General features: G+C 38.4%; 1 protein-coding gene across 1 annotated transcript in view; it reads left to right on the top strand.

The window, feature by feature from the left end:
• CFAP58 (cilia and flagella associated protein 58) overlaps positions 1-19,205 on the top strand; it is a 129,797-nt gene extending 110,592 nt beyond the window's left edge. The window contains exons 16-18 of the mRNA XM_042456092.1: positions 4,031-4,150; positions 12,326-12,459; positions 18,100-19,205. Of these exons, the coding sequence (XP_042312026.1) occupies positions 4,031-4,150; positions 12,326-12,459; positions 18,100-18,220 (375 nt within the window). The 3' untranslated portion in view covers positions 18,221-19,205. The remainder of the gene's footprint in view (positions 1-4,030; positions 4,151-12,325; positions 12,460-18,099) is intronic.
• Positions 19,206-19,451: the final 246 nt, after the last annotated feature.

Here is a 19,451-nt window from a genome sequence, read left to right as displayed (position 1 = left end):
TGAACTGCAAACTAAATTTCTCCCCATCCATAGTGGTATCCCCATAATATATTTAATCTAAAGCTTTATCCCACAGTTTCAGTCCCGTTGGTTTGTATCCTATGCTACAGGAAATACTGAGAAACTTTTTTTTAACTGACATTTTTGTGTATCAGAAAAGTCATCATATATGCTCAAAAATATATTTCCACAGTCTGTCCCTATATATGGCTTTTCTACTGCCACTCATATCTGCCACTCTTTGAATCACTTCTAGCTTGTCAATATCCTTGAATTGCTATGTTACAAATTGAGCACAAACTTCTAAATAAAGTTTGTGGGAAGCAAATTAGTACCAGATTTTGATTTGGTATCTTTAATACTGAATCTGGACATCAAAGATCTGTTAATATCACTTAAAATAGATTTGGCCCTTTTTTGGGGGGCATTGACTCACACTGTTGGTTCATGTTCATTTTGCTACTTATTACAACTTCTAAATGCCCTTTTGCTATCATTACTCCTAGCTGGTTCTCATAAATTATAATTTTGACATCCTTAAACAAACAGACAAACAAACGTCTGTGTATCTGTCTGCTTTTCTTTCCAGCTACTGAGTTTACAAAGATTGTCTTAACCTGTCATGTAACATTCAGCCTGTAATATGACATTTTCATTCTTTGGTGCCACAGATGTGCATTTAAAGTGTGAGATACCTTGAGTAAAATAACAAATTACCAAAATAGCTATGTGGGGTTTTTGAAAGAAGTTATACAGTCAAACACCAGCATATGTATTATCTGTTAGCAAATATTTGTTGTGTATCACACATAGGATCTATTATGTAGTATAAAACCAGAGTGAGGATGGGGTGGATCAGATTTTATGAGATTTCTTTGACTGGTTGGTTTTCTTTGTTGTCACAGAGAAATCAGTGTTTACAAGCCTGTTGTAGTGGTTGTGTGGGTATGTACATGGTAGTGACATGGAACTTTGTCTTAAAGGCATTCCTCTAATAAATCAAAGTCTTGTTGTTTCACCCTTCTGAAATGAATCTCATTTTAAGTGAAGGCAGGGTTTGCATAATAATAACTGAAGAACAATATCTTCCAAGACTGAGATGCACAGATCTATCCAAAAAGTTTGTTTCACTGTCCTTTTTTTGTCCTTCAGACAAGCTGCAATCTATTTTTTTTTCATTCTTAAGAACAGTACTTAGATGGTGTTTTCCTTTTAGCCTTCAGTATTTCTGTTTCTTAGTTAATTTCCAGTACTTTTCCTTTCTGATTGGTGCTATCAGAGTATTAAGAAGTGATTTATTGGCTTCTGTGGAACAACAGCAGCTTTAGTGTTGAATGAATGTTGTCTTCAGTGTGAAACCACTGTATTTCCCCTCTAGCTATGTTTTCAGCAACTACCTTTTATCTACACAAACTAGAAGCGAATCTGGTGGCAAGCTTCATTTTCAGATGGAAGCATATAAAATGATTCATTCTAGCTACACATTAGTTAACTATTTTGGTTAATGAACTATCCAGCTTCTACAATAACACTTTCAGATAGCTTGTAGCTGAGGTAGGGGGAAAGGATCAAAAGTGTCTAAAGAACACGTTGGAGCTTGCTCTTTATCTCTTCTGTCAATTGACCTCGGTCTGATTTATCATTTTATGTATGTAGATAACATTTTGGTATTATTATTGATATTTCAGATTGTCTTTTCAGCTAACAAAAACCCCTGCTTTTTGAATTGGATATTGGTTCAGACTTGGATAATGATTCTTTGGTCTGTATAATGGTCTTGTACTGGTATTTGAAATACGGCAACTTCAGGCTTCTTTAAAACGTGCAAGGTTTGCTCTGGTAAAATCCCTGACAGGGATGGCCATTCACAACGCCTTCTCTTTTTGGGAGAGCAGCACAATTGTTTAACCCTGCAGACTTTGTAAGGCCTTTACATCTCAGACTAACTGGAACTGATACACAAGACTGAAAACTGTGCTGTATGAGCATGCACTGTCTGTGCCCTCTAAGGAAGCTGAAATTCCAACGGTCCTCATTGGTACTGAATTGGTACTCATTGGTCCCCGAATAAATATCCTGTGGGCCTCCCTCCTCTTCCGTGGCCAAGAGGTTGGGCTATGGGGCTTTTTTCCTGTTATTTTTTGAAGTGTTGATGTATTTGTATGGTTTTAATTTTTTGTATTGTTAATATGGATTGTGCTGTGTTTTAATTCTCTGTAAGCCGCCCTGATCGTTGGAAGGGCGGGGTATAAATAAAAATTTTATTATTATTTATTTATTTACTGACACAGGATCCATCCATTCCACTGGGCCAAATGCATGTAGAACACTCCTTAATGGAGCCTATGTTGACAAAGCCAACATTGAAATCACTGTTGAGCTCCCATGTAGAAGGTCTCTGTAGAAGGTATTTGGACCATGTAAGAGGTACAAGAAAAAGAAGGTTTCCACCCACATTGAGGAGGCTTCCTTACTTTTGAGACCTTTGCTTCCTGACTAGCACACTTTCTCTTCAGTTTGGCTGGCAGGTTTGAAGAAAGATATGTCTGCACTGGTTGTTGTGGAATCTCCCAAATTCTCAAGCACAACCTGTTGCTACTGAGACCCTCATTACTTCACTGCTTCAGCCTGAACTTCTGCATTCACCACACATTTTGGAAGCAGAAGATATATCAGAGGGCAAAATATAGGACTCACCAGTGATATTATACATAATTCCTCCTCAAGTTGAACACATTTGAAGTCCCACATTTTTTATATCTACAGGGTGGTGGTGGTGTGGAACATATCCCCTGTGGGTACCAAGGTCTGACTGTATAACTATTGTACGAAGTAAATTAGTGATGTGGGTGGACATTGGTGCATTAGCCAGGGCCAACAGATATTTTGCTGCTTGAGGCAAGGAAAAAATGACTTTCCTCCTCCCACATACAGAAATGAACCGAATAAGCATTTGAAACTTTCTTTAATAGTGGAGCTAGGATAGCATCCTCCACTATATCTAAGGGTGACAGGCTAACTTTCTAAGTCGTTCTGCTGCTTCTTGCTGCCTCTTGAGTCTGTTGGCTGTGTTTTGTCCATGAATTATCCATATATTTAGGGATTTGTATTGCTGCTGTTAAATTGTTATTGCTTTGTTCTAAGTGCCTTTAAAAGCTTTCTTGGGGTTTTGGCATGTTAGTTTTTGGCACATTTTGTATGTGTTTTTCTTAATTGCAACCAGATTAACAGCTCTATGAGACTGAGTACCATAGCAAACAATTTTAAATAAAATAGGTTCTTCATAAATCAGTTCTGAATATGAGGAATTGTTTTCATTTTTAAAGTCATGAAATAATATACAGTGGGCCCTTGTTATCGATTGGGGACCTCCCCCCCCCCATGGATACCAAAATACGTGGATACTCAAGTCCCATTGGATACAGTGGCATAGTAAAATGGTACCCCTTATATAAAATGGCAAAATCAAGGTTTGCTCTTAGGAATTTATACTTTTTTCCCCAATATTTTCAAGCCATGGGTGCTTGAATGCATGGATAAAGAGTCTGTGGATATGGGTAGCTGACTATATGAAATTATGAAAGGTCGCTGCATACATAAAAGTGAAGTATTTAACATAAAAACACTGCACAACTTTTTTGCATGTTTGCTTTATCATCATTTCAATATGATGTATGGCAGTGGGTTCAAGGTAAGGGACAGGTGGAATCACTGTTGTAGGAATTAGTTTAAAAGATACTGCCATTTTATATAGTTCTACTGCACAATGATAATAGAAATTATTTTGGGTTTGACAGGAAATGAAATACCACAGATAAAAAAGTTTAGCTTATAAATATTTCTAGGCTGTGTTGCTAGATTTTTTCTGGTCTCATGTGCTTTTATTAATTATTATTATTATTATTATTATTATTATTATTATTATTATTAAACTTTATTTCTAGAGTGCTGTAATTATACCTCTTCCTCTGTATATTTTAAGATGGGAAAAGTGCAGTTGTAAGTTGGTTTCATCCCACCCTGTCCCTAGGAAAAAGAGAAGCTGTATGTGGAACTGAAGCACCTCTTAGCCCGTCAGCCTGGTCCAGAAGCAGCAGAGCAGTTGCAGTTGTATCGACATACCTTACGGGAGAAAACCAAGCAACTTAAAGTAAGTTTTTTGTGGTTTTTTCGGGCCAACTTAAAGTAAAAGCTGTTTTTAGCAATGCATGATAAAAATAAGTCTAAACTGTAGTTATTCTCCTCCAACAACTAAGAACAGGCATCTGAGACAGAAAATTCCACAAGGGCTTGTCTCCTTCCTTCCTGTAAAAATGCAATGATTATTAAGTAAGCAACAATTTGCTGCCTTTGCATAACACCCAAAGTTTACTAATTGAGGCAGCTGCTTCACTTTGCTTAATGATAGGGCTGGCTGTGTATACGAGGACAATGTGATATACTGTATAGTTCATCTTTTCTTTTCTTTTCTTTTCTTTTGCACATCAGTAGCTGTTAGCCATGATAACCAAATATCATCTTCACATTCAGAGGCAGCCTAGTTCTGAGTTACAATAAGTGACAATGAAATCATGTGCAGGTCTACTCAGAATTTGGTGGTACCTATTCTCAGATAGTCATAAGTAGAATGGCATTGTAATAAAAAAAGAACATGCTGATGCTAACCAGCTGGGAAGGGTGTTGACTTGGTGCCTTGCTTGTGGATTTCTGGGAACTGTCTAGATTGCCATAGCAGGAGACTGATAGTTGGTCTAGATGAACGTTTGCTCTGATTGAACAGAGCTGTTATATTCTTAGCCCTTTAAGGAGAACACAAACCCTATTAGACGAAGAACAAATTCTTCTTTGGATAATAGCAGTGAATCATATGAAATATGGTCTTAGGGAAATGTCCATGAATTTTTTACGTGTTTTGCTGAAGAAAGCTAGTGTGTAAAATCCCTGACCATGTTGAGAGTAGCATTTTGTGGTATAATGTTTGTTTATAAAATTAAGAAATGAAAATCTAATTAGAGCATTAATTTACAACCTATTACTATAAATGTGCATCCCACTTGGGCCTTGGGAAACACTGCCAGAATTTTGTATGAGGCTTAATTTCCTTTTTAAATGAGTGAGAATTTCTAATGTGCCAGTCAAAACTGTTTTCCTTCTGTCTTTAACAAGCTAGCGGAAATGGATTGAGAAAACATTGCTAAATCCTTCATCTTTCTCTAACAGTACATCCTTGTATATTAGTCTCACATCTTATTAAAGGGTTGACAAGAGTAATCTCTCTTAACCCCTTGTCACTGTGAGGCAGGATTTCCTTGGTGAGAAAAGCTTGTTTATGCTTTCTGGAACTGCTTGAAACACCATGTGAAGTAGCATTCTTGGTTTCTATGTAACATTCCCCTCATTTTCATCACTATGAAAATGCAACAGAATACAATGGTAATTTTGTTGTTTGTTTGTTTGTTCTTCTTATGCATACATGCTAAGAACAACAGTAAAGAAAAAAGTCACAACTAGTTGCCATAGATGACAATAACAAGAGTTAAAGCCTACACCTAGGATGGATGCCCTTCAAGGGTTGCTGCTGCTACTGCTGCCTCTTTTTGCTGGCTAGATGTATTATGTAGGCAGCTAATAACATGGAGCAGTTGTGTGTATTTTTAAGTATAAATGAGGTTGCAAAAAAAAAATTAGTACAGTGGGCCCTTGGTATCCTCTGGGGTTTGGTTCCAGGACCCCTTGTGGATACCAAAATCTGTCGATGCTCAAGTCCCATTAAATACAATGGATAATAGAATGGTGTCCCTTATGTAAAAATGGCAAAATCAAGGTTTGCTTTTTAAAATTTATATATATCTTTAATATTTTCAAACAGTGGATACTTGAATCCATGGATAAAGAATTTGTAGATAAGGAGGGCTTACCGTGGATAAGGAGGGCTTCAGAGGAACTGACATACCTGTAAAAAAGGAAAGGGGGGAGAGCTAACCAAAAACTCCCTCTTGCTCAGAACATTGTGTCTAATGAGCACAACTATTATCAAAGTCTAGAAAGATTGGATGTAGACTCTGATTTTGTTAAAGCTGGGAAACAAAATGACAAATCTACTGGTTTCTAAGCCTTCTGATTTCTAAGCTGTTCTGTGACTATCTCAAAGTTTTTCACACATTGTGGCGCTGTCACAGGAGAAATATACTATGGTTGTGCACTTGCCGTGGTAATAAAAATAGCCTATTTATAATAATTGCTTCATTAATATTAAAACTGATGAAACTAAATGACTCAAATTACGCAGATTCTACTGGCTCATTATGTTTTCACTTCTAGGTCTAGCTGTTTATTAAATATTTTTAATAGAAAGTTCACATTTTGTCTACAAGGGCTGTTGGTTAGCTTACCTGTCTGTTCCCAATAAAGATGATTTTTCCTGGAAAAGTTCCTTTATCATTATAATGTTCAAAAGGACTGTAAATGCTGGTGTAATGGTAAAATATGCAAAATATTAATTTTGGGGTGGGTTTTTTGCAATTTAAGACCTAATTCCAGTGTAAAGTTATTGGAGAAAAACACTTCACTAGTGGATTTCTTTTTAGCTTTGATTTTATTTGATCATGTGCTAGCACGTATGTTCTTGTCCTGGACACATTGCCATTGGTATAGCTGGTTGTGCAAAAGCTTTCATAACTGAATGCTACATCAGAATTCCTCTTCACATACCTGGGAACTAGAGGCCCATGAGTTAATAAAAATTTGTGTAGGGGAATGACACCATAGATACTGGTCTGTAAAATATTTTATTTACTGCAGATATACAGTATTTGTATTAAGCCTAATTATTTGTTAATTATAATTTTTGATACCTTGCCAGTCTATGAATCATACCTAAGGAAGCTAACAACACTCCTGCATAGCTATGTGTGTGGTGTGTGTGTGAATACATACCTAATGTGTTGTGGTGCCTGGTTACAGAATGTTCTCACATAGAAGTTCAGTTGATGCTGTAATTGGTTTCACAGATCAGCTTGTGTATGTCGTTTTAAATGTTTTAACTTTTCAGATTTCTTGTACAGTTTAATATGTTTTTAGACTGTAAGTTATATTTTATTGTTTCACATTTTAAATGGTTTTAAATTAATTTTATTGATCTTTGGATATGGGGTGAAATAAAATATTTTAACAGATAAAACACACCCACCCACCTTATGTAAAATATTGAAAAACAGGAAAATAGTAAATTCAGAAATCGAAATAACATTATCCAAACCATGCTAGATCATACACCATTAGAACCACTGGAGCAGGTGGTGTACACCTGGCCATGTTTAACAGTTGAATATCTAGGTTCAAGCTTTAGCCAAAAAACACAAAATAATGTGAAACTAAAATTTCAACAGCCTTGATCAGGTGGGAATCAAGTGGCCCTGCAGACATTATTGGACAACAAGGTCTAGTGTGGCTGGCCACCATAGGGATAGCATGGATGTCTAACAGCATCTAGAGGACTGCATGATTTTCACTTCTGGCCAAGGCCAGTTGTTAGTCCAAGCTAGAGTAAAGTAAATGGCACTTGCATAAGTGTTGATTTATCACATTCCCATTGATTGATTGCTCTAGTTAGGAGAAGCAATTGGATTTAGACCAAAGTAATAACGGTAAATGCTAGTTAAAGCATGAAACTAATAATCTTATAACTCAAGATGGTAAAAGACACTAACACTAAGATGAACTTCCCTCAGGGGAGAATATTCCACAGTCCGGAGATGGCCACAGGAAATGTCTTCCTTCTTTCCTTCCTTCCTTCCTTCCTTCCTTCCTTCCTTCTTTCTTTCTTTTTTGAATGTCTTGAAGATTTAGTGGCAATGGGCCAGCATGGGCTGAGGGAAGAGAGAAACATGTACATACGTTCCAAATGGAAAACAAAAAGACCACTACTATATTATACATAGCTGTATAGTTTGACAAGGGGCATGGATATGGGGATTGGATAAGCAATCTATTATCTGATGCGCATCCTTCCCCAGCTCTCCTGCTGGAAGGAAACCCTGGGATAGCCTATGTGGAATCCACATTGTCACAATGCCACAGTTTGGTTCCAGGCTGTCTGGAAGCGTGGCATGTCCAACAGTCTCTGAATTGAATCTGACTTTAGTCACTCTTAGGGGGATCCCCACCAGAGGGACAAAGAGCACACAACACATTTTAGCCCCCAAATTGGATTACACGCCACACACACCACACTGCACAAGGTGCAACAATGGAAATTGACATAAACAAGCACAAAATATCTGTATAGAGAGAGGGTGGAGGGGAAGGTAGCCCAAGACCAACTGCCAGGTACAAGATTTTATTCTTCCTGGGCAGGTTTGGACTCAGGTCTCTTTCCCCCATCTCCAGGCACTGGCCAGTCATCTGATTGGCTTGCCATTGTCCATGAAAAGCATGTGGGTCTCTGAGAAGATCAGTATGAGGAGAGAAGAAGGCAGCTCCTACATGGTCAGCCCTGTAAAATAGCCTTTCTGTGTACGTCTGATGCTGGGGCATTCTGAACTTGGCTGAACATGCAAGATAAGCTTTTGAGAAACCTCAAACTGGGATAAATAGTGCTTCAAGTGTCTCAATCTTATTTAGGGTTTTAAAGAGCATAATTGCAAGCCACTATATGCGTTTTACCAGGGAGTAACTTAATGTTGATATCTAGGTTTGCTTAAGCGTTTGTGTAACATTTTTAGACATTGTTCAGTAGCACCTCTCTCATAGAATGTATTGCAGTAGTCCAGTTTAAGAATAGTTAAGGAATGGCTTTGTCTTTTCAAACCAGGCCTTTCTAAGAATAGCCATAGCTAGTGGGAATATGAGAAAGACATTTTTGACTGTGTCTGACAGCTGAGCATTCAAGCTTTGATCAAAAGCTGTGAACCTCAGACTTTGAGATGGACTTATCCAAATCAGGCTAAATTCCTACTGTCAAAATAAGCATTCTGTTGACCAGGCTCACCTCTCTCTTCTCTGAATTAAACTTCATTTTTAAAAACATTTATCTATACCATTACTGACTGCAGATACTAGTTTAGAAACCTGGTATTCCTGGAATTAGATGGGAAGGTGAGAGACAATTTGGTATTATCATCATATTGATGGTACTGAATGAATTAAATCCCCTCCACCAAATTATTTAATGGAGATGTAAACAAGCTTAGGGGCCAAGGTAGACTCTTACAAGATGCTGCAGCCTGATGAACATAGTGATAAGCAGCACTTTCCTAATAACAATTTGTCTAACTGATGTATTAGAAAAAATGACAGATACCCTCACAGGATAGCAATAGCAAGTACATTTCTGTACCGCTTATCAGTGCACTTAAGCACTCCCTAAGCGGTTTACAAAGTGTAAGCTAATTACCCCCAATAATCTGGGTACTCATTTAAGCAACCTCAGAAGGATGCAAGCCTGAGTCGAGCTTATGCTGGTATTGAACTCGCAACCTTATGGTTTTTGAGTGAGTGGCTACAGTGCAGGCATTTAACCACTGTGCCACCAGGGCTCCCATCCCCATTCTGACAGGTAATCCAGAAGGATACTGTCCTGGCCAGATTTCTATCTATCCACCAGAAATCAGCTTGAAGCTGAATGTTGATAGCTGGTTCAGGAGGCGCTGTCTAAGAACATTTTTACACCAGCCTCATGTCTCATGGCAATTGCGTTATGAAAGGAAACAGGCAGCAAACAAAGGAGACAAGCTCCACGTGCTCAAAGCTGATCAACTGTTTATTAGCATTTAGGCCACACTAGGCCTTCCTCAGGGGCTTCAAAAGAATTCAGTGTAGTTGTGAATGCTCTCCAAAATACAGGGCCATAGAGATATTTTGGTGAGTGTTCACAACTCCAGTGAATTCTTTTGAAGGTCTCTGAGGAAGGCCTAGTGTGGCCGAAATGCATTGAGCTTTTTAAACACTAATAAACAGTTGACCATCTTTGAGCTCATGAAACTTGTCTCATCTTTGCTGCTTGGCTATGTGCTTTCAATTCCTTACCTATAATGAATGGAAACAGGAATATACGGCTTTGGAAACATTTCTTATCAACTTCTCTTCTTTCATGCAAGCTGTGATGGCTGGGTCTCCAGTCATCTGGGAACTTCTCCTGAACTACAAAGGGTTAATCTGGGAGGAGGAACATGCTAATGAGAGATGACATCACATGCTAATGAGCTGTGACATCATAGCTGATGTAAGGTCTAAACTGACCAATCAGAGAGTAGGACCGCGAGATTCAAGAACTTTCTATGGAAAATCTTTAAAAGGACTTGTGCAGCCATGCGGTCCTTTGTCTCTCCCTTGATCCTCTCCTGAGGGGGAAACCAGATGCTGTCTCTTTGAGTCTGGGAGACACAGACTCAAGGGAATGCAGGTCGAGAGGCCAGGGGGCCCTCCCTGCATCCAGGAACTCAAAAGGACTACAAATCCCATCTGCTGTGAGTAGTTAGGAATGTGTTAGCTAGTGCGTTTAGGCCTTTTGTTATTTTCAACAATGGCTTGCCTGGAATGAATTCTGTAACTATGTTCTTTGACCTGCAAGGCAAAGGGGCTTTGCAAGAGTGTTATAAATTCTTTCTATCCTATTCTATCCCTTTTTAAAATAAACTTCTTTCTAAAAAGCATCTGCTATCTCTATACTCCTATACACGTGCCTTATCTCGGTTACTGATTGCTGTGGGTTAGCAAGAAAGGAAACTAGATCTCTCTCTCAAGCAAGTCTCAGTGTGTGCTTGGGAAATATAGTTCATTGTCTCAGGGTGTGCTTGGGAAATATAGTTCATTGATAATTCACTGAGTGGTGGCAGCGCGACATAGGACCTCCAGGGGTCTCATTCTGCTCAACAGGGAGCGAGAATGGAGATCTAGGAGATCCTAGAGGGAAAAGTGTGACAAGAGGGGACTCCCTGGGAGTAAAGGGCCACGCACAGGGCGCCAAGGGCTCCAGGGAAAGGCCCCCAAGTCACCACACAAGCTCACTGCTTTGAACCCTCCTCCCACCCTTCTTTAGTGTGATGAGTCTCTCTTTGTTGCAATTCCAGCATTACATCTGTCAGTGCCATGAGGGGGCCTGATTCTCCTCCCCTCTCCCCTTCCCAATCGCTATTCAAAAACAGGCTAATTCTGTGCCTGTTGGTTTATTTATTATTTTAATTTTGCTGTGTTTGCATAATTATGGTAAAATGATTAATATAAAATATAAATATAAAAAACCAAACAGGCACAGAGTTCGCCTGCTTTGGAACAGCGAGGGGAAGAAAAAAGGAGAATCATGCTTGTCTTGCCACATGACTGCTGTAATGCCAGAACTGAAGTGAAGAGACTTTTCTCATCCATTCAACTGCACTATAAAAGTGACATTTAGACTATTGACAAGTTTTACCCATCAGTGAAAAAGTGCACTACAATAACAAATGGAATGCTGGATGGCAGCAGGACAAACATGACATCATGTGATAAGTACCATCCAAAGATATTTTTATCTTGTTAAAATATGCGTTTTAGCCTCATGTTGTAAAAGTTCCAAATGACAACTGTTCTTGCTGTTCAGCCCAGCATTCCACATATATTTCAGCAGCTACTGTTGCTTTTTCTTCTTGCTGGGACCTCAGGAGTACAGTATGTGTCATGAACAAGGAGAGATCCTTGTGGTGCAGGTTGCAGCTCTTGTAAATATGAAGGTACCCTTACTGGCTGTTACAACAGGAAGGGAGAAGGATGGGTGTTGGTCTCTCTGTCTTCTAATTTATCATTCTACCAAGGTCCTTGAGGTTTTCATGGTATGTATGTATAAATATATATGTATGAATAAATATTTTTTAAAAAATAAAATTCCTGACTCAGATATAACCAGGGAACTTTAAGATCTCTCTTAGTTTTCTTTCATTTCCATTAAAATGGAACTCAAATGAGCCCGTTTGACCAACTGAGCCATAAGGGAATTGGTGGTGCACCTGCAAGTGCTCTAGGGATTGAAGATTTCTGTCAGGGTGATATACAAAAACCACAGCTCAGTGCTATCCAAAGCCTTAGAGGGAGTGGCTCTAAATCTCCAGTTTTACTGCCCTACTGGGAGATGAATTCCAGAAACAGTGTAAGTACAGTTACCTATCTTGACCCTAAAATGATCTGCATCTGCAGTGCAGGTTAAAGCTGATTACATGTAGGCATTATGTAGAGTGGGTGGCTTACATTTGCCCAGTGCAGATAGATTTCTAAGGCACAGTCTTAAACCATAGTTCTTTCTGCCAGTCATGATGTTTTTTTTCCCTAACTGGTTTTGTTTTGGCTTTTAAAGGTTTTGTCTTCGGAACTGAACATGTATGAATCACAGAGTCAAGAATACAAATATGAAATTGAAAGACTTGCCAATGAACTTCTGAACGTAAAGAAGAAATACCTCACTCAGAAACGCAAGGAACATGAAAACAAGTAAGAGGCCATAGTAGTGGCAGTAATAACAATAACAATACTATTTAATACTAAATGGCTGTTCAGCTGCAAAGTCATGTATTTGTGAAGTTGAATAATAATAATAATAATATGTTTTATTTATAAACCGCTATTCCAAATAGATCATAGCGGTGTACAAGAAAATTATATAACAGTACAAGAAAAATCTACAATTAAGATACACTGTATCTTCAGGCCAGCCCCTGATGACGCTGGGCCGGCCTGCTCTCTCCCTCAACGGCCGAAAGATGACAGTTATGGAGGGAGGGCACTCTGTCTTCAGGCCAGCCCCTGATGACGCTGGGCCAGCCTGCTCTCTCCCTCAACGGCCGAAAGAAGACTTTCATGGCTGGCATCCATAGTTTTATGTGGGTTTTTCGGGATTCCATTCCATTCTGACCTATAGTGAGTGCTATTGGATCCCCCACATATGACTTGGTCAAGTTTCTGGCTACACAGTTACAAACCCATACAGGGCAGAGCCCCCACTACATCAAGGACTCAGCTCACTTCATAGGAAAAATCAAGAACCTGGAACTAAAACCAGGAGATATTTTAATCAGTTTTGATGTGGTCTCCCTGTTCATCAAAGCCCCCATAATGGACACCATGACACTCATCCGACAAATTTTTCCAGAAGACATCACAGCCCTGTTCGAACATTGCCTCACCACAAGCTATTTCCAGTAGGACAATGGATTCTACGAATAGAGAGATGGGGTAGCAATGGCAAACCCTCTAAGCCCTGTAATAGCAAACCTTTACATGAAACACTTTGAAAAGCAAGCCCTGGAAACAGCACCGAAAAAGCCCACAACTTGGTTCCAATATGTGGATGACACTTTCACCATTTGGAACCATGGAGAAGAAGATCTGGACGTGTTCTTGAACCATCTGAACAACATCCACCCTAACCTCCAATTCACTGTGGAAAAAGAAAAGGAAGAAACACTGCCATTCTTGGATGTCCTAGTCATCCGCAAATCAAACCAACATTAGGGTCACACAGTATACAAAAAACCTACATATACAGACAGATACCTGCACAAGAATTCCAACCATCACCCAGGACAAAAAAGAAGCACAATCAAAACATTGGTAGACTGGGCAAAATGCATCTGCAAACCCCATTTCTTGGAAGATGAATTGAAGCATCTAGAACAGGCTCTACAGGTGAATGGTTATTGCAGCTCAGACATCAGAAGGACTGCCAGACCCAGAAAAACCCAGAGGAGTGAAGACAAGCAACCACCCAAAGGGAAGGTATTTCTACCATACATCAAAGCATCACAGACAGAATAAACAAAGTGGTGAAGAAGCACAACCTTCAAATGCTTTATAAACTGACCAAGAAAATTCAGCAAATGCTATGCTCAGCAAAGGACCAGAGAGACCCTCTCACAGCCGCAGAAGTTTACTGCATACCATGCAGCTGCGGACAAGTCTACATAGGGACCACCAAACACAGTGTCTAAACATGAATCAAGGAACATGAGAGACACTGCAGACTGGGTCAGCCAGAAAAATCAGCAGTAGCAGAACACATTACAAACCATCCTGGGCACAAAATGATGCTTGAAAACACTGAAATTCTGGACCATGCCAACAACTATCAGGTCAGAATGTACAGGGAAGCCATTGAAACACTTGAACAACTTCAACAGGAAAGTAGAAACCCTCAAGGTAAATAAACTTTCGCTACCAGTCTTGAAGGACACTAAAACCAGGACTCAGCAAATGCAAATGAGAAACCAGTGTGCCATATTGCCCAGTCTGCAATATCTCTCGTGTTCCTTGATTCTTGTTTGCACACTGTGTTTGGTGGTCCCTATGTAGACTTGTCCACAGCTGCATGGTATGCGGTAAACTCCTGCGGCTGTGAGAGGGTCTCTCTGGTCCTTGGATGAACATCCAGGCAAATGTGAAATCTTCCAGCAGACAATAAGTACTATGAAGTAGACACTAATCCTCTTTTGCAGACCCTCCCACCCTGAGGCCTGCCATTAGCAACAAAACAACACACATGCAAATCACTCCTGCCTTTCCAGGTCACACAATATATATACCCAAGTCCTTTCCAGGCAAGCATTCTCTGAAGATGCTAGTCACAGATGCTGGCAAAACGTCAGGAAGAAACTCTTCTAGAACATGGCCACATAGCCCGAAAAACCCACAAAAAAAACTATGTCCTAGTATTGTTCTGCAGTTATCTGGCTTAATTTTTGCAAACATGCTTTTCCAGATGCAATTCAAATAATGCAAATAAGCCCCCCCCCCATTTAAGGAGTGCTGGTGGCACAGTGGTTAAATGCCAGTACTGCATCCATTCACAGCCACAAGGTTGGGAGTTTGATCCCAGGCAGGGCTCCAGGGTCAACTCAGCCTTGCATCCTTCCATACATCATTAAAATGAGTAGCCAGCTTGTTGGGAGCAATTGTAAATACATTGTAAACCACCTAGGGAGTACTTAAGTGCACTGATAAGTAGTACTTGCTATTGCTATTTCCCTTTCCCTTTCCCTATTTTGTACCCCAAGAAACTGCATTAGTGTACCCCATTCAAAATAATAAATTTGCTTGGAAATTCCTCTCTTTCTTAATCACATTTTAAGACAGCAACCATTTCTGATGACTGAATTAGCAAAATAGTCAGTCATCAAAGGCGACCTCTGTTCAGCTGCAAATGGCATAATGCTGCCTTGATGTTTGGAATTAGCAACAATTGTTCGTGGCTAATGGCCTTCCTGGAGCTTTATGATCAATACACTGTACTGCTATAATGTCTACCAATCCATATCCAGCAGCTGAGTGTCCTTTTGAAAACAGCTATAATCTTTAGAATTTGAACTATGGGTTTTGCCTTTTCATTTCAGATAGAAGAGAATACATTTACTTTTTTATCTGTAGAATTTTGTTTCTATTACAATTATATTTTAAAAGGAAACAGAGAGTGTATATTATATAAGGACCAGGGCCATCCATAAGCAACCGGGTCACAAGTGTGCATATGTGTATTATTATGCAGTGTTACAAAGATTATGTTACTTGTTAGTATTATGCAAAGTCAGTCATTATATTTCTAAACTTAGAAATGTTGCATCATATTTAAGCCTTCCTCTTCTTTTTCTAAAATATTTCCATGATCAAGGAAACCTGCAAATTTTTTTAGCCATGCTTCACATGCAAGCTATAATAATGCCTGAATTGCATGCAAAGTGTGGGTAAAAATATGAATCCAACTTTTAAATCTAGATCTAGTCTTCTGTCAGAAAGGCTACAGAGGGATTGACCACAAGGGCCTCTTGCACATCTTGACCTACTTAGGTGCATATGTTGATGGCACTGGCCATTTTTAAGAATAGGAATGGGAAGATTTGTTCCTATGGATTTCCTTGGCCCCATTCACACTACAAAAATAATCCAGGATGAATTGGGGTTAAATCCTTGTTGTTCATACATGTCCTGAATGCACTCGATGCATTTTTGGGGCTAGGGGCTGGCAAGAAAGCCACTTAACCTGGGATATTTGATACTGGATTTCACCCCCCCCCCCGAGTTTTCCTGAAAGATCTGCGTGATCAGCAGTGTGAATAAACTTCTGAATAGATTTGGATCACTCTGTATCATTTTCTCTCCTTGAAAGGAAAGGAGGCAGCTCTATTTTAACCAAAAACAATGGCATATATGAGTAACACGGGTTACAATTACTCAAAGAGATTCATAAACCTAAAACAAAATGGGACCAACAGACCTGATATGCAGCCACATCTCAGGACAAAAAATGTAGTGTGAATCCTCCCTCGTATTACTGCTCCACCCCATCTTGAGTCTACGATGATTTATATTTAACAGGTTTTAAAAAAATCTGTCCTTGGGTATATTTTTTGAAAATTCACATTTAGTGCACATTTTTGTTCAAATTCTACTATGTCCATCTATTGTACTATCAACTAAAATGTGTTTGTATGCATATTTTAAAAATTATATATTTTTACATAGTCTTCAAATGTACACATTCTTTTAAACTTATTTTTCTGTTCTACTGAATATGCTTCATTTAATGAAAGTGCAGATATCAAACACAAACTGTATCCAGTCTACACTTATTAGTGAGTGGTACAGATTGAGGAAACCTACCCCACCGCTCCCCCCAAAAAAACAATAGCACAGTCCTCTTATTTTAGAAGGAGAAATCAGTGTTCAGTTATGTATACCAATTTAACTGTAACAATATAATCTCCCCAAAGCTCTGGTTTTCAAGTTAGTCCTGCTGACAGCATGAGTGTTGTTGTTTTTAACAATACTAGACAGAAAATTTAGAGTAACACCTCCAGTTCCAAGAAGACACATGGTTTGTTTCAGAGGTTCTTGCTGTTAGATTTTGAACAAAATAAATGAGATTTTAAGAAATGTGTTTATAAAAATAACATTTATGTACTTAGCTATGCTTGTGTGAGCTCAGGATGGGGATAATGTATGTCCCCTCTTTTTTTTTTTCTGAATGGCCATGAGATCAGAAGCTTTCACTGCTATTTTTTAAAAAAATTAGTGCTGTATAACATTCTATTGGAGCTTTTAATTGGTGCTTTGTTCCAACAAACATTGGGGCTCGTGCACGTGGTGCAACATGGTGCATGTGCCATTGCCTTTTTTTTCAGCATAAGCTGAAAGCCGTGTATAGCACACCCACATATGATGCAAGCGCACTGTACTTGGTTGTGTTCAGACGAACCACCCAGCTCCTGAAATAGAATTTCTCATAGCCATGATTGGCTATGAAAGAGAGCATGGAAGCCAAAGGCTTACATTAGTAGAGCATCATATTAGTAAAACAAACCTGTTCTAGCCATAGTTTATTGCAGTACATGAAAACAGTCCCACAGTACTATGACTATACAATGACCTAATGAATTTATTGAATTTTTTTCCTGCATTTATGCAGTTGTCCAATTTAGATCAGGAAAAAACATTCTTGTGCTTCTCCCTTCCCTCATTAAATAGTTGAGTGAATTAGTTAAATTGTGTTCTTTCTCTTAAAGCTGCTGTATGCAAGCAGGGACTGTTCATTCTATGGTGTAAAATCTAGAGGTGATTGTGGTTCAAAGCTACGTAGCCAGTATTGGTTTTGCTTAAAATGAACACACTAGATAATTATCACTATAAGTCTATTAAATGTGAAAATGGTTAACACGATTTATTCATTAAAATTCAACAAAGGAAAAAGATATCCTTTCTGCCTTTGATTTTAGCCTTTCATTTGAAAACAAAATATTATTTGGAAGAACACTACTAAGATTAGAAATTCCAAGCGACAAACCTTACGCTCATTCTTCTTCTAATGAGAAACTCTGACCATTTTAAGGGGGAAACATTAGGAGAGCTCATTTAGTTCTAATTTTTAATAATTCTGCATACCATCAGCAGTCACTTAATTAGTTCCAAACAGACGTCTAATTGTGGCTGTTTAACTTAACAGGCTTTCATCAACATATTTTAATGATCTCCTGATAGAACAGTGCAACTGAAAAAACTTTAGAAACTTTTGAAAATGATTCCAAGGGAGAAAGTATTAAAGCACCATATTATTTTTCTTCTTTCTTGTTTTCCCCCACCCCTAAGGGAGAAGGAAAGAGCCTTGAATAACATGGAACATGACTTCTCAGGACAGAGGACAAGAGTTCCACGGTACACTGGTGGTGGTTTCCCACTTAGTAACCCACCTCCTAAAATTGTGGCCTAAATCACTGAATCATCGCACCTCATCATCTGCTTTGGTACCTTCTGAACTAAACTTGTTTTTGGAAATATATTGCATAATATATTATTTCTTTTAAAGTAACATATAGTAAAATACTTCCTTGAGATCACTGGTAAGAGGTTAAGTTTGAAAAGAACATTTGTAATAATGATGTCACTCCACATTCTATAATGACAAGTCAAGTCAATACTCCATTTAAAGCAATATTATGCTGCAAGGGACCCTTGATTTAAAGTAAACTCTGTTGAAACTTACGACGCTCATTTCCAAGTAAATACACTGAAAATTGATGTTAAACTGGTTAACTTGATGCATAGTATTATATTTCTTCAGTTCATCTCTTTCTAAATATACCCCCTGAAGGTGCACAAAAAACCAAGAACATTTATATTCTCCATCAAAAGGAGCTAAATTTGTCACCTTAATGAAACATTAATTTATGAAAGTGTAAGGTCAGGTGTTATACAATTGAAAAGTTCATTAGGGCAAGAGTAGGCAATTTGGTACCTACCAGATGTTTTGGTTTTCACAGTTGGAAATGCTGGCTAGAGCTTATGGAAGCTGTAGTCCAAGGTATCTGTAGGACACCAGTTTGACTACCTCTGTGTTAGGGAAAACAGAAAGATGTCAGGAATATGGAGGGAACTCTAGCAAATGCAGGTTCTTTTTATAAATACCAAGTGGGATTGAAACATCTTTGACTGTATTTAGACTGTTCTTATTTTCTTGTGTAGCAAACCTGGAGACTAAATATAACCAACTTACACCTGTTAGAATGAAGGCACCAAGTTAGTTTTGCAGCATTTAAAAATTGTTTACATATGAAGCCTTACCTGCTTCTCCACAATGAAACTCTTTCAACCATTCAGAAATTGGGTATCACACATTAAAAAGCCATATGACAGAGGCACTGTGTGAGTTGCTAAAGGATGGTGGTGGGAACTTAAAATAAAATGTTTTAAAATTGTTTTTGTGTGGATTGATTATTTTCATTTGAGGGATGAAAAAATAATTTAAAGAGAAATCCTGATATTTAATTAAAAATTATTTGGAAAGATATTGATCACTGATTGTTTGGTATAATGAGGAGTTTAATATTAAAGCTGTGGAAAAACTATTAATTTAAATGTTTTATTAACAGAAATCATGAAAAATATGACATGCAACCATTTTGCCCTTTCATCAGGAATCAAAATAGTGAGTTTTTTTTTAA

Source organism: Sceloporus undulatus, chromosome 3 (genome assembly GCF_019175285.1).
Source record: "Sceloporus undulatus isolate JIND9_A2432 ecotype Alabama chromosome 3, SceUnd_v1.1, whole genome shotgun sequence".
NCBI lineage: Eukaryota > Metazoa > Chordata > Lepidosauria > Squamata > Phrynosomatidae > Sceloporus > Sceloporus undulatus.
The sequence above is the reverse complement of the archived record's forward strand: the minus strand, read 5'-3'. Positions and strand labels throughout refer to the sequence as shown.